This window comes from Notechis scutatus, chromosome 1 (genome assembly GCF_049901735.1).
Source record: "Notechis scutatus isolate UNSWTSFEM ecotype Mainland chromosome 1, rNotScu1.2, whole genome shotgun sequence".
In the NCBI taxonomy this organism is placed as follows: domain Eukaryota; kingdom Metazoa; phylum Chordata; class Lepidosauria; order Squamata; family Elapidae; genus Notechis; species Notechis scutatus.
In genome coordinates, this window is record NC_142009.1 from 272,481,736 (window position 1) to 272,503,201 (window position 21,466).

Genomic DNA, 21,466 nt, shown 5'->3' on the forward strand with positions numbered 1-21,466 from the left:
GAAAGAACAAGTAAACCTGGACTTTATAACGTTTCCTTTCAACTGCCAAGTCTCCCGGAAATTGAGCAGGGGAGAGGAAGTGGAGGGCCCGACTGCCACTTGGCCTTTACGGCGCTAGCGGAGGGAGATGAGAGATGATAGCGGGTTAGACGTGGAAAGGGCAGGCGGGTTTTGTTCCCGCCTTCTGTTTCCATGGGTGTAATTCCTTATTGGCTGAGGAGGAGTTGAGCTTCGGTAATGAGGCCTGGTTCGCCTGCCTGCCTGCCTTCCCTCTGAAGAAAGCGGGGAGCCCCCTGTCTGAGCTGAGTGGGAGCCCAGCTGAGGGGAAGAGGAGAAGGCGGACTCCGGAGCGGGACTTTGAAAAGCGGCCTCTTCGGAGGTTTCCGTGAGTTTCGGCAACAAAGCAATTGAGCACTTAGTTTTTTTTCCCTTTTGCACGAAAACGGGGTGGTCGCCCCGCTTGCCTGCCGCTGAGGAGCTCGGCCAAGGTGGTTGGCCCATGTGGCTTTATTCGGAGCCCCGAGGGCGAATTCCCCTGCTGAGCCGCTGAGCCTGGAGGAGAAGCCGGCCATGGATGATTTTTTATCCATCAGTTTGCTCTCCCTCGCTATGCTGATCGGCTGCTACGTGGCGGGGATCATCCCTTTGGCCGTCAACTTTTCCGAGGTAAGGAAAGGTCTTGAACACCTGCCCTCCAGGGTGTGCGGAAGAATGCAAGAGTACCGGAGAGCAACGGCGTTGGGGTTTTTTTTTCCCCCGCTTCTGAAGACCGGTATTGAGGTGGGAGGGCTGGGTTGTAAAAGAACAAATAAATTCAACATAGTAGGAAACGAAAATCCTCCTTAAATAAACTTTGGAATAAGCTCCTCATTCTGGTTGGCGCTTTTTAACCTCGGTGCTTTTTATTGCAGAATTAGAAAGGTAAAATGGCAGAAAGGAAAAAAAAATCGTGTCACCTTTGAGGTATCTTGACCACAGGTAGTCCTCGACTTACGACAGTCCGTTTATTGGCCATTCAGAGTTACACCGGTACTGAAAAAAAGTGACTTATGGCCATTTTTCAGACTTGTGACCATTGCAGCGCCCCTGTGGTTACGTGGTTTACATCTGGATACTTAACATCTGGTCCATATTTATGATAGTTACAGTGTCCGGGGGTCCCGTGATTCCCTTTTGTGACCTTCTGACAAGCAAAGTCAATGGGGAAGCCAAATTTACTTAACTGAGTTACTAATTTAACAGCTTCCGTGATTCACTTAGCAACTGTGGCAGGAAAGGTCGTAAAATGGGGCAAAACCCACTCAACAAATTTCTCACTTAACATAAATTTTAGGCTTAATTGTGGTCGTAAATCAAGGATTACCTGTACTCATTGAGAGGATTTTCCTCTTCAATTCTTTCTGCAAAGCCCAGTTTCCTTTTGTTGTCAGATATGTTCAGCAGTTTTAAAGTTTGTCTCAGGGAATGAAGTCCTTTTAAAATTGGATATAAGAAATCATTTTGCTGTATGCAAAACCCTGGTTGTTTTTTTTTCAGATAATTCCCCTATTCTTTTTTTCAGTACTGTTGGCTAAAACTTGAAGAAAGAAACATTATTTCACAGTTGTTTTTATCTGATCTCTTGCATATGTGCATTTAAAAGTGAGTGTATGAAAAAAAATACATGCCCACATTTTATTTATATGCAACGTAGTAAAATATTCTACATTTTGGAAGGAATACTTTCCAACATATTTTAAAAGATTCGGCAAGCCAAAGGCAGCTCTATATATTAATTGTCATTGTAGTAAAATTATGCACATGATGCCAAAACATCCTGCCCATGATATAAAAAAGTATTCTGGTTATAGAAAGATATCTGCAAACATAAAACTTATTTTAATATTGGAAGCCAAATGCAATTTCATTTACTGCACAATTCAAAAGTAAACTTCAAGTCCAGTAAAGCCTATGGAACTGTCACTGAATAAGCAGGAAGTGTATACTGGTAGTACGTATAAAAATAACAAAACAGAATGCCAGGTTAAAATAGCTTGAGGAAGAAGTTTTAGCTATGGTATATTATTTGTTCTATCCTGTACAAATACTTTGTTCACAGAAAAAAGAAACATGTAAACTTACTTGCATGCTTCAAACTTTTGCAAGCTAATGCCTGGTCATTTGACTTATTACCTATACTTAATACTTGTAGGTGATCATCAGGTCTGCCTGCTTAGAGAAAATAGGTTATTTTCCAAATAATGTGAAAAACTAATTTTTTAAACTGAAATTGCTGTAAGGATTTGAAAATGTGAAAATCTCAGAATGATTTAAATCAAAGAAACTGTAAATAGGTAAACATTTAAAATAAATATTATTTTTAAATTTGTTTTCTTAAATGCAAATTAGAAAATTTCTGTCCAGTTTTTTGAGTAGCATTCATGCATTTTCAGAATTAATTAGGCCATATATTTCTTCATCAATTTTATTTCTATGCTGTCACAATCAAGAGACTCTCAGTCTACTGTGAGCAGCCTTCATTTGTAAAAAAAAGTTTAATGCTAGATTTTATATGTAAAAGGAAAAGATAATGTGAACAGCTCATTGTGAAAGTGTGAAATGCATGTGTCACATAGATTTGCATTGTATAATTTCCTTAATAAAATATAATAGCATCAGATGTCTTGAACACAGCATTCCAAGAGCATTTGTGGATTGTGTATATTATTGTAAACCATAAAATCTGGCTTTTGTTACTTTTAATAATGTCTGCTTCATCTTTAAAGGCTGGGATTATGTTGATCTTTCATATGATCAAATGTTTTACTTTAGATTATTTTTTAAAAATATGAGACCTTCTGTCTTTTCTGACAGACAGTTCGTTGTCATTAAGCTAACTGGTGCTTATACTTTATAGGCTAAAATATATGTTATCCACGTGCATTCCAGAAATCTCTTGAGTGACAAACTTCCTCTTTTGAGATTTGTCATGTTACCGGAATAAGAATCAAACAGGTTATGCAAATATCAATGTAAAACAATCCTCAATTCAGATAATGTACTTAGAAACAATAAATTATTGTGTTTTATTTTATTCTCTTTTATTAGTGTAAGTAGGCATCCACATTTCTATTCTTTGTATTCAGGATGAGGATAATGAAAAGAGACCTATTATTTTTTGTCTGTGTTGGAGTGGAAACGAGACAGTGAACCATATGGAATTGTCAATGAAGGCTTAATTAATAAACAGCAAATACATAGTATGTCTAAAATACTATGGGAGTGTTTTATAGGGAGAACAAATACAGTATGGTTCAAAGGTCTGAGAGCAAAGGGGTCCATGACCTTTTCCAGTTCCAAGCTAGAGATGAAAATGGATTAGCTGGGTTACAGCACCACAGTTATCCACCATTAAAGTAAACACTGGAAATGAATATGACTGTTTTCTCCATATATATTACACAAACATGTATCCACACTCACATGCATAACAGCATTTATCTTCAAATTTCCTTTAATTAATTATTTTACCTTTTATTTTCAGGAAAGATTAAAACTGGTTACAGTTCTTGGCGCCGGGCTCCTTTGTGGAACTGCCTTGGCTGTCATTGTGCCTGAAGGAGTACATGCACTTTATGAAGATCTTTTGGAGGGTAAGAAAATGACTCTTATTCTGGTACAAGGAATTTGGAATAAAACAGACTTTTTGGTTCAGACTATAAACATTGAGTACTATAGAAGAGAGATTTGTTTTTCCCTCCCCAAAATTAAATGCGAAATGCAGGAGGACTTTTCTTTTTTTAAACAGATTTTATCCTGTGGCACTTTAAAATTTAATTGTGATATATTGTGATTTAAAGCTATATATGAAGTTATATAGCTTTTTCTTGGTTAGTTCCTTTCTCCAAGTTTGCTATGTCCTGGCTTTTACACTTAATTGTTATGATTTAAAAGAGATTTGTAAATTGAAATCCTGCAGACTATATGTTCTAATTCATGTGATCAAATTGAATAACAACTGAACTTCGTATCAACCACAATTCAGCTTCCTGTGGCTTTCTCTTCTTTATGTTTATAGACATTAGATGTTTCAAAAAACAATGTAGTAGCTTGAAGGTAATATAGAGGACAGGGACAGATCTATTTCTTATTTCCTTCACTTAATCTAACAACTGGATGTAATACTAGAGAATCATTGCAGAGGCTGAAATCAGATGAATAAATACCACTGGAGAATGTATTTAAAATAAGCAAATTTATGTCAGTTTATATAATTACATACATTTGATTGTAACATAGGTGTTTTGGTAATACAGTCCCGTTTTCTACAGCAATGGTTGCCAACCAGTGGGCAGGAGACCACTGGTGGTCCGCGAGAACATTTTGGTGGTCCACAGAGAAATGTCACCCCCAGAGCACCCCCAAAGCAATTAATCTAGGCTGCGTGGGAACACAAGGCTGTGCCGCTCACATGGCCTGTGGGAACACAAGGCTTGCATTGCGAACAACATGAGATAGTGAGGGGAGGGGGGAAAGGGCGGGGGAACTTGTCTCACCCACCCCATGCGCCTCGCCTTGCAACCAGGCTGCTTCTTTCCATTTCTTCTTCTGCTTTTGGCTGCACGCAAGGAAAGCAGCAAAAGACTTTCTTTCTCTGCCCCAAACTCTGCCAGAGATGAGTATTTGGGACTCTCTGCAAGGCATCCAGCTTCAAGAGGCTGCACTGGCACAAGTCTCACAAAGACTCATTTCTGGTGGAGTTTGTGAGAGAGAAAGACTTCCGCTGCTTTCCTTGCATGAAACGAAAAGTCTCTCCCCCTCCCCCAAGAACGGATCGTATCCTGCGATCCCAAATAAAGAATGATCACTCAGTAGAAAAACAGGGTGGGGAATTTTCTTGCAGACTTTTTTGGGCATTTTCTCAAGGTCTCTTGTCCACGGGATTTAAAATTATGAGTTTGGTGGTCCCTCAGGTCCAAAAGGTTGGCAACCCCTGTTCTACAGCATCTCAATACTTTTTTAAAAATATAATACATTTCCCATATATCTTAGAGAAGATCATAATATCATGTAATATGACATATGGTTATCCTGCTTGAGCAACTATATATGTTTTATCAGCTTTAATTTCAATATTTTATCAAATGCTTACATGGTCTCAAATTCTCTAAGTTAGACTACAATGTGGTGGCTTACATCAGGGGTCCCCAACCCCTGGTCTGTGGACCGGTTCCAAGCTGCAGCATGCCAGAAACTGAGCCACACAAACAAGTGAGGCCCCATTCACGGAATGCAGGCAGCATGCTAAACCATGCCCCCTCTGGTTTGTGGGAAAGCCTTTCTCCATGGAACCTGGTGCCCAAAAGGTTGGGGGCTGCTGGATTACATGGTTAGGACACTGGGTTGGAGGTTTAGCAAACCTGCCTTCAGATTTGAAGGCAAGTTTGGGCTGAGGGCTGCTATGGACTGCTGCGTGGCAGGGTCAGGTCCCATCATTCGCTCCAGCTCTACAGGTGTCTCCACCCCCACCCTGGGCAATGGTGCTATTATCAGCTAATCCCTTCAACCAGAAGCTCCTTAAAATTGACAAGGGTACAGCAAATGGCCAAGCCTTAGGTATATTAAAAGTGAAGCCTTCAATAGTTCATTGCCTCTTTAAAATCTTTTTCATGTTGATAAGGGGAGGGACAGACAGAGTGCTGATAAGAAAGTAAATACAGCTTTGTTGGAACTTAGATAAGCAGGAAATTAGAGTTTTTCAGTGGAGGATAGCAGATTATTTTGGGCACAGAAACACTTCTCTAAGCTTATGATAGCCTCCTGTAAACTCTCATGGCCTCCTGTAAACAGATGAGAAACATGCGTTTACTCTAGGGGACTTTGGGGTTTAGCAATTTCTTTCAATTTTATATTGTTTTAGCTTGTATTTTTGTTTTAATAAGCATGTTTTGTAAAAATAGCTAGGAGTTCATCTAATATTATGTGTTCAGATAAATTTAAGAAATAAATACTGCTTGGATTTTTTTTAAAAAATGAGTAAAATCAGAAATTTTCTGATGCTTATAATGCTTTCATTTGTAAAATAGTTAAAAGGATTTATCAAACCATCCCAAATTATTTTTCTAACCCTTCCCTTGCCCTCCATAAAACTCCAGAGTAACTGGCTTTGTGCAGTGGGGTGGGGACTGCCTTTGAGTCAGTTTTTGACTCCTGGAAATTCCCTATTTTCCGAAGTGGTTTCCCATTGCCTGCTGAACTGCCCAAGGTCACCTAGGGGGCTTTGTTCCTAAGGCAGGACTAAAATTCAACTGTTTTCTAGACTAGTGCTTTAACTACTCCACCAAACTGGCTCTCATTACTGGCTGTTATTCCCTGTAAATAACTTGAGTTCAAAACCTTTGTTCAAACATTACATGACTGTTAAGCAATGTTTACTAATTTGGGGGATGAGGCAAAGGTTATTTATTTTAACCTGTTATTTGATGATGTTATTAGCATCCCGAACTACATCTTTTCTTCAAATAATTTTATTAAGGTTTGCAAATTGAAAGGATAAAATAAAATAAAATTACAACAAATATCAAAAAGAAAATAAGAGTAGAAAAAAGAAGACTGAATTATACCCTTATCCTTAACAGATGGTTTCAGATATTTAACAATTCAGTGAAGGAGAGAGAGCAGTAGCTGAGAAAGGGATAATATTTTTGCATTGTTTTAGTTTGCTATTTATCACTCTCTGCAGAAATTAATAACCCCGGCAACTGTAAACCGTAAGCATGATTTCTTCTCAAAAACACTATGTAATTGTAAGGGGAGGGATCAGGTCTGCATTCCATCTTAATGGAATGTGGATAGATAGAATGCATCTCAACACAGTAATTCAGGAGAGACAAGCATCCAAATAGCAATCAGTGTATTACAGCTCATCAGATGTTAACTCTTTTCCTCTTCATGGTTCTGTCATATTCTGCTAATCCCTGCATCAGATGGACTGCTGGAAAGAGCTGCATTTGTTTGAAGGGTAATAATCTGGAGCCATCCTAAGCACCAGATACAGTAGCTCTTCTGATGGTTGCTTCTAAAGGGATGAAGAAAACACAAATACACAATTAAGATTTTCTTTCCTGTACTTGAAAAGAATTCAGTGGATTAATTGGACTAGGTTTCTCAGTTCATGGTCCAGTCACATGAAAAAAGAAAATATGAGCAAATGCTACACAGAGATTTGCGTAATTTAATAGGCCTGCAAATTCTGCTGTTTATACTTTATATTGAACTTTTCTCTTAGTTTTGAATGATGCTACACATTTTAATAACATTTTAAATTTGATGTTTAATATATCCTGATTGGTATATTTGAAGATTGAATATGATTGACAACAGATTGTCAAGTTCACTGCAAAATAGCTGTGCCTAATGGCTGATGTATGATGTGATATATCTAAGGATATAGTGATCATTTCAAAGCATGTTTCTAGTATTATTGCAAGAAATTCTGTGCTTATCGTGTTTCTTATTATTTGGATATCTTTTAAAAGCAGACTCTTATTATTCAGTACCATAATTGTTCAGTTATCCACCCAGGAATACAGTCACATGAAAAAGGAAGTATACCCCATTGGAATGTTCCACTTTTTCAACATATTTCAGCATACAGATATTTGATCTTTAATAATATTGATGATATAACAATTTTTCACCATTTACATTTTGTAGTCCATTGTGCAATTTAATTGAATGTAAATGCAAATTTTGCACAGTACACTGTGAGTTTTTTCTTTCTTTTTTATCATACATGGACATACCAATATTTTGTTTTCATTCAAAAAGTATATTTTATTTATTTGTCAAGTTTTGAAATTACCAATCTCTCTCACAGAGGAATTGCAACAAATAAAAATTCCGGTGTACAAATAAAATATTAAAATATAAAAACATAAGATTTAAAAAGAGGCAAAGATGATTAAAAACTAATATTAAAAGGAAAGGGGGAGGACTTTCGGGGCACTAACCACCTTGACAGCTATCTGCTCTTCTGTGAGCCCAAAGCAAGCCATGTTTTCATATCTTTCTGAGAGGCCAGGAGAGTGGGGGCATGGCTCATCTTTTGGGGGCATAAAGAGAGATAGTCTAATTGAACAAAAAGCTATACAAAATGACTTTGGATCATTTATTTAACAAAAAAATTAGCAGATATGCTATTTCATTCTGTAGAAAAAGTAAGCACAACCTTGACTCAAATACAGTGACTTCTCTCCCCCCCCCCCATGTGTATGTATGTTATATGGTAGGATATGGCTGCAGTATTATTATTTATCCCCTTTATTATTTTTTACTTCTCTCTTTTATTATCTGTAAACTTTAGTGTTTATTAATGTATTCCACTGTTTTGCAAGTACACTGAGTACTTCTGTGTTGTAGACAAAGTCCTTGAGCGTCTAACCACACTTGGCCAAATAAATAGTATAGCACACCTAATCCAGGGTGGACAAGCCTCGCGGGCCACACCGCCCGGTCTTTTAAGCCCAAGTGACAGTCAGGTTTGATGAGTTGAATGAAGTAAATTAAAGTAATAAGACCACCCAAAATTTCCCACCCGCTCTAATCCCTGCTATTGCTCCCTTTGGCAGAAATAATCTCAAATACACATTTCTTATAACTGTCTATCACTCTCCAAGATAGACTGGGAGGATTTTTTTTTCCCATTCCTCCATGCTGGTGGAGGTTATTCCAACTGTGCAATATCTGGGAAGGTTTTTTGCATGCATAGGCCTTTTCAAATCACCCCACAGCATGGTGGGTTTCCTGGAATGTTTAGAGTCATGTTGCAAGGTTCACTTTCGACAGAGCTTCAATTTTCTAACAAATGGTCTCAAGTTATCTAAACACCCTCTGGAACAATGAAGAATTCATAGTGCATTTTGTGATGGTGATCTCCCCCGGCCTTGAAACAGCCCCAAACCATAACATTTTCACTACCATTCTTTACAGTTGGTATAATGTTCGTCTGGTGAAATGTTGCCTTTGGTTTTCACCAAACGTGCCCTGATACTGTGGCCAAATAATTTTATTTTATTTTATTTTTTTGCCTTGGCTGCTGAGAGCACATTGTTCTAGAAGTCCTGGTATTTGTCTAGGCATTCATGAGCAAACTTGCTCTGATGTGTTCTTTTTGGGCAGCAAAGATTTCCTTCTGGCATACTTCCAATGTATATCTGTGCAGTTTTCTAATGGTAAATTTATGTCCTTTAACATTAGTAGTGATGAGACAGACTTGTGGGTCACATGAAAATATGGGATTCTTTTTTCAGCAAAATAATTCTTCTAGTGGGTTAAAGTTGCTGAGATGGCCTGGCCTGACCTGGCCAAGTTGACAGTTGTTTGAAATCTCCTCTTATAGATGATTTTCTGGACAATTCTTGTGCACCTAGTCCTAATTTTAGATAACTCAGGTAGTGATAAATATAGGGATGTTTTTACATTTTCACATACATTTGTTTATTTGAATTATAAAATGCACTACAAAATGTAAATGTTCGTGATATGTGTTATATCCTCTTTATCAATATCATTGAAATGGAGATCAAATGTCTCTATATTGGAAAAGGAAAATGTTTCAATGGGGTGTACTTTTTCACATGACAATGGATTGATTTGAACCATAAAAATACTCTGCCAAAACAGAAAATGAATACAATAAAAAGATGGCTTCCATTAGACATTGAAGATATTTTGCCCAAAATACTTATTTCTAGCCTTTAGAAATTCAGATTCCTGTCTGTTTGCTTTATGCCTGCAGATATACACTTTTACTTTCATTCAGTTATTTGATGAAACAGTTATGTGGTGTTATGTACAGATGTTATATTATATTGAAGTCATGTTAATCAAACAATTGTTTCTGATCAATTTTAAATCATATTCTAATTTTTTTTTTACAAGATTTGAAAACTAATTAATCACTTTTAAAATTAAAAATGCTCCAAAGAGTGCTTTGATTTGACTTTTAGCATGTTAGGAATTGAGCCTTTTGCAGTTCTAATTTTATCTGTTCTTTTTGGTTTCCTTTAGCAAAGCACCAGCCAGTCAGTGAGAGTCAAAAGGTCATTGAATCTGAGAAAGCAGATGTTCCAGATGTGCATGATCATAACCACAACCATGACCATTCAAGATTACATGCTTACATTGGTGTTTCTCTTGTTCTTGGCTTTGTCTTTATGCTGCTGGTAGATCAGATTGGCAGTTCTCACGTCCACACTGCAGATGGTAAGCCAAAGTTTTTCTAATAGGCAATCAAAATGAGAACAATTATTTGGAAATATTCAAATAACTAAATATTTGATACTGTGAATATGATACTGTGAATATGAAAAAAGATGGGGATGAATTTTGGAGCAAAATAACATTATTTTCACCCGTATGATTTTGCAACCCAATGTTTGCTCAAAAATTTACACCCTTAATGGTGAAAGAAAATAGTGTACATGAGTCCTCACATAACAACTCATTGGAATGGAAATTTCTATCGCTAAGTGATACAGTTGTTAGGTTAAATATCACATGATTGCACCGCTAAGTGGTGACAGATTTAGTAGTTCTGGTTGTGGCTAGGAGTATGCTATCCTTAGGCAAAAAGTTCACCCTTGTCCTGCCCTGCTGCTCTTGCCTCCACTGCAACTCCCCATCTGCCTGTTATCTCTCCCCGCTTCCCCAGACTCTGCCCTTTTGGCCATCCTGCGGTCGGCTGGGCTTTCCTAGTCTTACAAGGACTCATGTGGCCAGAAGCTGCTTTGCAAAGGGCCAGGTCAGAGGCAGTGGAATAAAGGGTGGCTAAAAGGGTAATAATGGAGGGACAGATAGGTGGTGGGAGGAATTGAAGCATACTGTTATATGGTTGTAAATGCAGGTAGGCTTCTAAATTTTAATTGTGACCACAGAGGTGATTTCACAGCTGTAACTTTATGGACCAGCCATAACTAACATTGCTCAACACTATCATAACTTCAAATTGTCACTGAATGGCCATTAAGTTAGGACTTTAGAAATTAGGAATTTAGAAATTGTAGAGATTGGAATTTTTAGAGATTTTTTGGAAAATAAACAAATGAGCTTCTAGCTTTAAATGAAATTTAATAAACCCATGAGTAATTTTTTTTCTTGTGTAAATAAACCTTCTAACTGGTTAAACAAACAACTATTGTGATGGTTCAATTCAGTGTAGTAGATTTGCCTGAGATTTCTGCTAAAAACAAAGTAAATGGCAGAAAGTGTTTATTTTAACCAGAAATACTTGAACATTGAATATTGAGCACTGAAACATTGTGCTTGGTTCTATGCAGGTACCTGTGGAGGCATGTCTTCCGCACCAAGCCGCAGTATTTTGATATAATAAGCATGTCACAGAGAACATAATTCCATCTTTAGTATATTTCTTTAACCCATAACTAACCTACTGCCAATCATAGTTACATTCTACTTGACAGGAACTAAACCTAATCATTGTTAAACCATGTAAAAGTGATTTGGAGCCCGTGCTTTTCTGATCGCTCCATCTAACAGCTGCATTTCAAAGCTCCTGTCTGATATTTTCACTGTTTAACAATGGTTACCTGTCAATGTTAATTTGCCTCCACCCTCTTGGCCTTCCAGATGGGACTTAAAACCTGGGTCTGCTGATTGGCCTGGGTCCTGATGGGGGCGTTGGTGTATTAAGAAAAGATCCTGCTTCCACCCCATTAGATATTGCTTGCTTCTTAATCTGTATTAATTTTAATATGTATCACTTTAATATTGTAATGTTTTATATTACCATTTTTATCTTGTTGAAAGCCACCTAGAGTCACCTGATGGCAAGGTGGGCATCATATAAATTTAATAAATAAATAAAATATTAAACAGCATCTTTCAAAAGGTTTCAATTTCATGGAATATTCCATCCTCTTAAATGGGAAGAAGGGAAAGAAGGAAGGAAAGATACAAAGGCACTGAGAAAGAATTAATAGAGATAATTTAGTTTGATGAAAAATTGTTATTATAATCTGTTCACAATAAAGTCATAACTGCCAGTTCTTTAGCTGGTGTTGGCCTTCTTATTCATCGATTTCCTCCTAAGAACCTGGAATGTCTAATGTATCAGCATAGTGTATAGTGTACGTATATTATCCTATATAAAAAGCCTCTAGAACTCAGTCTTCTAGTTTCTAGGCCATCGCTGTAATCACTTGACTAAAGTGGCTTTTTAACCTATATTAACTTCTATTTTAATATTAACTTTTCTAATGTTTCTTCATTTCAGTTTCTGCTCACACTCTCTTATTTATGTCTTTTTGACTAAGATTTCTTTATTATTTCAGACCCAGAAGCAGCAAGGTCGGGCAATTCCAAAATCACTACTACACTAGGACTAGTTGTCCATGCAGCAGGTAAGTTAATGTTATTGGTTGGTTATGTTTTTCTTTTTAAAAAATGATGCAGGTATTGTCAAGTTATGGGAGTTAGGGTTAAGCTATAATTGCATGACATTATCCCAGTACTTACTGCTACTAATAATGGAATCATGCTGTGGACCTTCTTTTTATTCTTCTCCCCAAGTTTAGTCCACCTTGAGATAAGAGAGCAGGGAAGAGACTAAACTGAACTGCAGGAATATTTGCCTATGATTCTCTGCAGCTCAGGGCTATGGTGATTTTTAATAGGAAAATACATATTTCATCCAGTCTATAGGCTTTAAGTTTCTGGAGCTTTATTTCTAATAAAAAAATGTTAGTCCTCTAGAATTACATTTGGAGACAAATCTTCTTAAGTTTTTTTTAAAAATCTAAACAAATATTTTTACTTTGTTTCTGCAAAACCATTACAATGTAAAGTTCAAAAATATTGTGGTTTTGCATTTTTTGTATATTATAATATGAATTACTGCTTCTCTCTTGCTACTGTACTGTACTTAACTACAAGTGCACTGTAAATAAATTTGCTGCTGCTACTTTATACATTTGTTTCAAACACTGTAGCAATATATCTGAATTTTTAGACCCTATATCTCCTGCCCTAAAACATACATTCCCTTTTCAACTTTTAGAATGAGTTTTAGAACTTTAAATCCCCAATTAGTTATGTAAAGCAAAATTGACATTTAATATACCTAGATTTCACAATGAATCTACTGATAATTTAAGGAGGAAAGTTATTAGTTGTAAATTTATTTCTTCATAATGTTGGTTTAAAAGGCCAGCCTAGCTCAAAACTGACTCACAATTTGCTCTGTGTTAGGTGACCAAGCCATGAAGGACTGTGACAAAGAATTCCCAGTTCAGGAAAGGGCATAGTTGGTGCATCAGATGAATATATGCAAGGGCTTTCCTGATCATAGCTGGTTCTTGCTCAGAGAATAGAAACTGTGAATCCAGGAGAACCTAATTATGCACCACCCCTGAATGGGGAAATACAACTAGATTAGATCACTGGGACCAGAAGAACCAAAAATATAGCAACAAAGCATGTTTTAGCACAATGTTGCAAAGAACTAAACAAAACTGTTGGCTATGTGACCATTCCTGATTCAAAACTGTTGCCATGGATCTACTCCGAAACATAAATATTAAAACCATCAGCAGGAATGGGAGAGCAGGTTAAGATAAGAGAATCAAGTAACAGACTTACTCTTGTATAATTTAGCTCCACTAACTCTTTGATCAGTGGATGGATTCACTATTGTGTGGCTTGTTTTTCCTTCCTCCCTCATTAAGCTGATGGTGTTGCCTTGGGTGCAGCTGCTTCTACATCTCAGACTAGTGTCCAGCTAATAGTGTTTGTTGCAATTATGCTGCATAAGGTAAGTTTTGAGTATGAAATTTTTCCATGCTTCTTTCATCAGTGAATGATATTTGTTATTAGGCATCATAGACTTCAGTGAAGTACAAAAGCTCTTTAAAAATATCTGTGCACTTTTTAAAGCATTTCTGTTTGCTTTTGTATTTAGGATTGCATCTAGGAGTAGAGGTATGCAGTTATGTACTGTGTAGGTGGGAGTTTTGTGCTAGCCCAGTAATAACATGTAGTAAGTAGCAATTCTTCTTACTGATGAATTCAATGTACTTAGAAGATACTTTATATACAGCTAATTTTGATTAGAATCACATAGATCTTGTATAAGAGATAGTGGCTAATTCTGAACAATTACTGGGCCTGAAACTATACTAATTTTATATTTTGGATTTCTTGTTATAGTAACAGGGCCAAACAATCTCTTTGATTTTCCAGAATTACATTCTAATTTAACTAAATTAGAGATTGCTGCCATAGAAATTGTATTTTCACAATATGCCGTGGTACATGTTTGTAATCACAAAATTACCTGAATGCAAACGAATAAGATTGCTACTCACTAGCCTCTTTAGCTCTCCATGATGCTTTTATCATAATAATCTGTATGTATTATTTTAATATTAAAATAAGAATTTAATATTCGTTTTTTACTAAAAAGTATTTGTTAAGAAGAATTAACTTTTTTCAATTGTATGGCGTATAGTGTTATAAGGAAGAGGAAAGCATGTATTTTTATTATACTCGAAGTGTGCTATCCTCCCCATTATAGTATTTTAGTAGCAACTCTACTATCTCACATTAAGGAAGTGCTATACTGATGATACATTATACTCCACCAACAGAAAAAACTTAAGGAAGGGCTCAGTAATGTGCTACTGGCATTTGATCTTACTAAACATTCTATTTTGCAAATGAAGGGAGTACAGCTTGTTTTATACTTGAGGATTACATATTTAATTTCTTTTATGTTGTAGGCACCTGCTGCTTTTGGGCTTGTCTCGTTTCTTATGCATGCTGGCCTTGAACGAAATCGAATCAGGAAGCACTTGCTGGTTTTTGCACTAGCAGCACCTGTTTTGTCAATGGTAACTTATCTGGGATTAAGCAAGGTAAAACAGCTGTGAAACATGAATCAGATTAATCATATTTACCAGCCAGTTGTGCATCAGTATGTTTGTTAGGGAAGCAGTATCTCAGATGCATAAAAATATTTGGTATTTTGTTTAACAGAGCATTTTTGCTGGATTATGAATTGTTCTTTGAGTGAAAGTAGTGCATACAAAATGCAATTAATTGGTCTTGTGTTGACTTTTTTTTTAAACTAACTTCAAATTATGGATTTTATATAAGTCATCTGTCAGCATTTAGATTTTTTACACTGACAACAATTTGCAGGGTAAATTTCCCATTGGTAGTAGACGATTTTAGATCTCTAGAACAGAGGTCTCCAACCTTGGCAACTTTAAGACTTGTGGACTTCAACTCCCAGAATTCTCCAGCCAGCTGGCTGGAGAATTCTGGGAGTTGAAGTCCACAAGTCTTAAAGTTGCCAAGGTTGGAGACCTCTGCTCTAGAACATTAGTTTTCTTTGAGGTGAGGTATAATGCTTTCTAAAGATGTTTTTTTGAAATTTCAGTAGAATAGCCATTGAAGAACAATTTAAGGAAGGATGAACTTTATATTTTATCAGCATTTTGCCTTTTTTATTTTACAGAGCAGTAAACAGGCACTTTCAGAAGTCAATGCCACTGGAGTTGCCATGTTGTTCTCTGCTGGGACTTTCCTGTACGTTGCCACAGTTCATGTTCTCCCCGAAGTGGGTGGAATGGGACACAGCCATAAACCTGAATCTGCTGGAGGCAAGGGACTCAGTCGCCTGGAGGTGGCTGCGTTGGTTCTGGGTTGTTTGATTCCTCTGATTTTATCTATTGGACACCAACATTAAAACTTGGAAGACCAGCATTTCCTCTCCCCTCAATCTGATATAAGCAGCGGTCAGTTGCTTTTTGTATTGCTGTCTCTCTTACCCTGTTAACCACCCCATGTATGTTAAGGAGTTGGAGAGGATCATCATTTCAACAAGAAAACTGTGGGAAAACTCAATATGAGAGAGAGAGAGAGAGAGAGAGAGTACTCTTCAACAGCTAGTTATAAATCCTGCATAATTTCTCTTTTCTAAAGATATTTTAATTATGACTTCCTACCTATTCTCAGGGAAGCTGGACCTTGGATATTATCTGGGAAGATCCTTGCAATTCATCATGAAATCATAATCCAAATATTCTGTATGTCAGCATTCAGAGCCTGATCTCTTGACAGTATGATGCTATCTTCTAATATGCAGGAAGATTGTTCACATCTTCCAAATGTTCATGCATTAATAATGGCATGGGCTGACTTAGAAGGAGGCATCTGGTGAAGAATATTTGTGAGGATGAAGTTGTAGGCAAAATTTGTATTAAAGAAGTTTACTAGGATTCTTGCATTGAATTATTATGAAAGCACATTTGTTCCTTGATTTTAACAGGCTAGACAGTACAGAAGAGAGCCACATTTAGCAGAAGGTTAGATTATTCTGAGCTCTAAGAAATATTATTTTTATTCAAATGAATGCTAGTTTATTTACAAAATATTGCTTTTCAAGTAGAATAAGGTAAGCCCTGTTCATCAGACATCAACATCAAAAGCAAAACTAATACTTTCTGATATTACTACCAAAAATCATTCCAGGTTGTGAGCTTGTATTGAATTAAATGTCTGAAGTCTGTTAAAACTGAGTATCAATACACCTCTAGAACACAATTCTACACATCGTGGTGGTTCAAAAAGGTAACTGTAATTATTACAAAAAAAACTGTCAAAGCCATTGTCTTAAAAAAATTAAATGGTGAAAATATATGTTGATTACCGGTGCACAGTTTTATATATACTTTAAATTTTCAATCATATTGTCAAAGTCATTAATAGTTAAAATTTTATTTATAAACAAGATGAAGTAGTGTTTGAGTGAAATGGTTTTTACTGGACTGGTTTCTCCATGAGGTAAATCTGTTCCTTTCCTCAGTAAATATTTACAGTCCAGTAATTAATGAAACTTCTTTTCCATGCCTGCCTTGCTCACATATTATATTTCCTTGACAGTGGATGTTAAGGTTGTTCAGAATGGTTATGCTTTAACTGGCAGTTCCTACTTATTGAGTGACTATTGGTTGTGCGTCAATAGACAATATCAGTTTTTCATTAAAAAAAATCTTGCCTTTTATGATGGGGGGAGGGCATAATGTCAGAACCAGAAAGGACTTAACATTAAATAATATAAACATGACTTTTTCTAAAGGTTTTTTTAAAGCTGATACTCAACAGACCTATTGACTGCTATTCTTTCCAATATGTGTTTTATCAGCTGCGTACATTTATATCATCAATAACTGGGATAAATCGTCTGTACTAGTGTGGACCAAGCATCATAAAATGGTGCTATCAATTGCCTAGTGCATCACAAATGGACCTGCCAGTTGTACTTGATCTCTAAGAAAGCATTTCAAATATTACAGTTTTAGAATTTTCTTCTCTTCTGTGCTAGAAGAGAAAATAGAAACACATTTGTCAAACCATGGGACAAAACCCCCAGATATACATGAATTGAGGTGGTTAATGTGTCTGTCACGTTTGCACACTTAATGACTGAAAATAAAAGTCATAAAATGCCAAATTACCATTGCTGGGGAAAATGACAAGAATGTCTATTCTTCCAACTAGAAAGTTGGGAAATAATGGCAAAATGTCAAGTCACCAAACTTGATTGAAATGTCATTAATATAGAAATATTTGGAAAAAGAATAGGGATTCTGGGATAAAATTTTGAGTTGAAATTGTATTTTTTTTTTAAAAAAAATTATTTGATCATTGTATGTAACAGAGAACTTCAGGAATTCTGTTTTAAGCCAGACTCAGCTTTAAGTTCTTACTTATGAATTTGTGAAAGCAAGTCTGTTAGTTCTATCTTTCCTATTTCACTACACTGGACTTGTGCTCGATATGTAGAACTAAATTATTATTTCTAAGGCAATGGCTTCATGTGTGATGTTTATTGCACAATAAACATCACAAGGCACAGGGAATCATAAGTACAGGGAATGCTTGTGGGGCTGATTTGCTCCTGTGTGGGAGCAAAGGTGCCTTGAATACTTTGCCAGTATTTAATTGCTAACTAGTGTTGTAGCAGTGGTGAGATATGAGAAGGGAATTTCTTATGAATAAAAAAAAATTATGTAGCACAATTCCAGAAATTTGATCTCTTGTAATACTGAGAAGCTCCATTTGAGAAATCTGGATTGCCCAGATTTTAAAAATCAATGTAAAATCATTGCTTTTTGTCGTCTAATTCTACTCTTCTTGACTCTTATTACTAATCACATCCAAATTGTACTCTGAACTTCCCAGTAAACCTGAAAGCCATGGATTACTAAATAGAGATACATCATTAATACATTCTTACAAATGCCAACGCTTCCAAAAGTCACATCAGTTGGAGACTGAGTTAAAAGTGGAAATGTTTTACTATGAATTGTGTCTGTATGCAACATTATATTCAATCACCTAATTGCCATTATTCATAAAACAATCTTTGGCCTATGCTGGAGAAATGTAAGTTTAAAATATTTGACAGATATATCAAGGAAATGCAGTATCTTCAATTGAAAGGAAATGTCTTGGAATTTCTGAAACAATGGAAAAGAGAAGCTCAAAAGTGATTTTCCAGTATCCTAAGTGAAAATAATTTTTAATATCCAGCTGTACCGGAATGGGAAAACTTGAACAATAAATTGTGCTGCTGTGCTGTTTATGATGAACCATAGGTAACTTGGAACATGGGAAGCCCTTGCTGCAGCATTTGAAGGAGAATATCCATTTCAAAAAGATACGAATTTTTACATGTTTCTGTTATGTCCCTAACCAGCTATGATTTTATGGGCAGTGTTCCCTGGTCATAGCTGTATACCTGATTCCTTATACTAAAGTGTAATTTTAATGTTTTTTCTAAATCATTTGTACACATGAGATCATTCCATGGATGGCTGCCTTATTTTTAATTTTTTCACTTTAATTGTGAACTGTTTAAATATGTTTTTATTATATTAAAAATTATTTGCTGCATTGTTGAAATAAGTTGTCTTATTTTTAATGGTGACAAAAAAGCAATACGTAGATTCTTCAAGAGGAAATGGTTTATACTTTGCTTTCTCTCCTTTTTATTTCCTTACTCACTTCCAGAAACGGATTAGATAAAGCAATTTTAGAAGAACCCAGTGAAAAGCATAATAAATCAGCATACTTTGTCCATCCCCACCCCCCATCCCGGTGCATCCAAATGTAACACACCAAAGTATTAAATGTACTTACTTAAATATTTTTTTTATTTTCAAAACTTGTTGATTTACATACTCTTGAAGACCATTGGAAACTTCAGTTGGACCATAGTTATCATGAGTTATGCCAGCATAATAAATATCCATAATTAGCAGCGTAGCTAATTTGTGGATATTTATTATGCTGGCATGATAACTCCCTTCTGTAAGCTACGGCTAGGTGCAATTCAAAGTGCTGGTGATATCCTAGCTGACAGAACTGTGTTGCCTGTTGGACCAACTGCTCCTGAGGGTATGTTTGCCCATCCCCATACATTCTGAAGGAGAAGGCAAGAAACTCTTAGTCCTTTCTTTGACATTGTCATATTATGAGACCCAGGAGGTGTTCCTTCTTTGTGATGTACCCTGCCATTTGGAATGATCTTTTCTTAGATATAAAGTTTGCCCCAACCATTCATGCCTTTAGGAGGGAAAAGCAGTCAAGACCTGGCTTTTCTCTCAGCCCTGGGATCAGGTTGAATTGAGTCCATGATGGTAAGAGAAGGGTTTTCAGTTCTCTTTGTCCTGTCATTGTTTAGTATGTTTTAATTTGTTGTTTTGTATTATGGGCTTCTTTTTGTCCACTACCCAGAGTCACCTGGTTTGATTTCGGCAGCCATGTCAATGCATAAATAGCCACAAATGTACCACATACTGTTAACTCCAAACATTTATAAGGAAAACGTATTTTTTTTAAAAAAAAATCCAAACTTAAGTTTGTTTAAATGGAACTGGAATATCTTGGAAATTTACTCAAATACCTATCCAGCTGGATAGAAAAAGGCTAATCAGAAATTATTTTTAATGTATTTTCTCTAACAAGCTACTTGTGCTTCTCAAACTTTCAACAGATAGAATCCTGCTTATAGAACTTGCTATCAAGTCTTTTTTATGAAAAAGTTATTCCACTGCCAGGTTTTGGGCATCTCTGTAAAAATACAAATTGTGGGTAAGTACAGAGGTTGGAGAGAGAGGCTTGTAAATAAATATGTGCAAAAGTGACCAGGTAGTTTATCTATCTCTAGTTGACCTTTCGAAGTACAGACCACAATCTTAACAAAACAATTGTGTACAGCACTTTCCCCCCCATCTCTGCCGTAAGGTACTGGCCTCCCATGATTTTGGTGGGAGTTGGAGAGGAAGATAACAGGAAATTACAAATTGAAAAATTTCAAGGGGAATTTGAGGACATCTTATTTCTGCTATATGTTACATATGAATTTTCAAAATTTGTCATGGCAGGTAATCAAAATAAGATATACCAATTTGTTTCGAATTAAAGAGTTTAAGTTTGTTTTCTATAAATCGATATCAAAAGATGCAGAGTCAAAAAATTGAGTCAAAATTGGACTCATTTGCAGTGATTGCAAATTATGTGGTAGTATTTTGAAATTTCCACTGAATAACTGGTAGACTGTCTCTTTTTGTTTTATTTCTGGAAATATCAAGAAGCCTTTGTTATTCTTTACTAAAATCAGTTAATTCTGATTTTTAATTTTCCTGATAGCTCTTTATAGTTCTGGACTACCTATATATCTTCTTTGATAACCTGAGTTTTCCATATTCTATTCTACAGGTTTGATTTTTTTTTTCTGACCTCCATTAAACTTTGAATAACTTAAGTTAGTCATAGAGCTTCAGTTTAAAAAAGGTGAAATCTGGAGGGCAAACTAATGTTCATATCTAACCCATATGTTTTTAAGAAACTTTTTTAGGAACTTAAGTTGAAAAATTACAAAATGGTAATCCTATCTGAAATTTTAGGCAAGCAAGGGTTAACCATTCCATAAACGTCATCTCCCACACTGCAATACTTAAAAACAGAAGTGCCGCTTCCAACATCTACAGCCATCAATATCCAAGAAGCCCTGCCAGGATCCTTTGTTGAGATGAAATCAGGCAGAAGAACCTCTAAATATCTCCATGACCACAACTCATAATGTATGGGACAGTTCCCAATATTCCACACAGGTTGAAAAGGAATGCACGGAAGAAAGCTTGCTTTTTAACTGTCCTGTTGCTATTGCTGCACTGCCGAATATGTCTTGCACCTCTGCTAAAATTTGTTAAGGCAGTTTGTTTTGAGACAAAAAGGTCAAATGTATTTGCATTGTAAGTAGGTTTCACCTACTGTGGTTTGAGGTTAAGTTATTGCGTATAATACATATTTCTATTTATATCATGGGATATTATTATATACTGTGCATTGTTTGCACAAATCATTTCATGTCAATCAGCCATTGTAACTGCCCAGA

At 36.1% G+C, this 21,466-nt stretch overlaps 1 protein-coding gene across 2 annotated transcripts; it reads left to right on the top strand.

Moving 5' to 3' along the window:
- Positions 1 to 67: 67 nt before the first annotated feature.
- Positions 68 to 18,969, top strand: SLC39A9 (solute carrier family 39 member 9). 2 transcript variants are annotated; one of them, XM_087951518.1, is made up of 7 exons: positions 68 to 666; positions 3,524 to 3,632; positions 10,051 to 10,245; positions 12,333 to 12,401; positions 13,725 to 13,810; positions 14,778 to 14,912; positions 15,518 to 18,969. In XM_087951518.1, exons 1-7 carry the CDS (start codon positions 571 to 573, stop codon positions 15,746 to 15,748), a joined length of 921 nt encoding a protein of 306 aa, XP_087807644.1. In that variant the 5' UTR covers positions 68 to 570; the 3' UTR covers positions 15,749 to 18,969. The 2 variants fall into 2 exon arrangements, with proteins under 2 accessions (XP_087807644.1, XP_087807645.1); XM_087951519.1 differs by lacking the exon at positions 68 to 666 and adding an exon at positions 3,283 to 3,395.
- Positions 18,970 to 21,466: the final 2,497 nt, after the last annotated feature.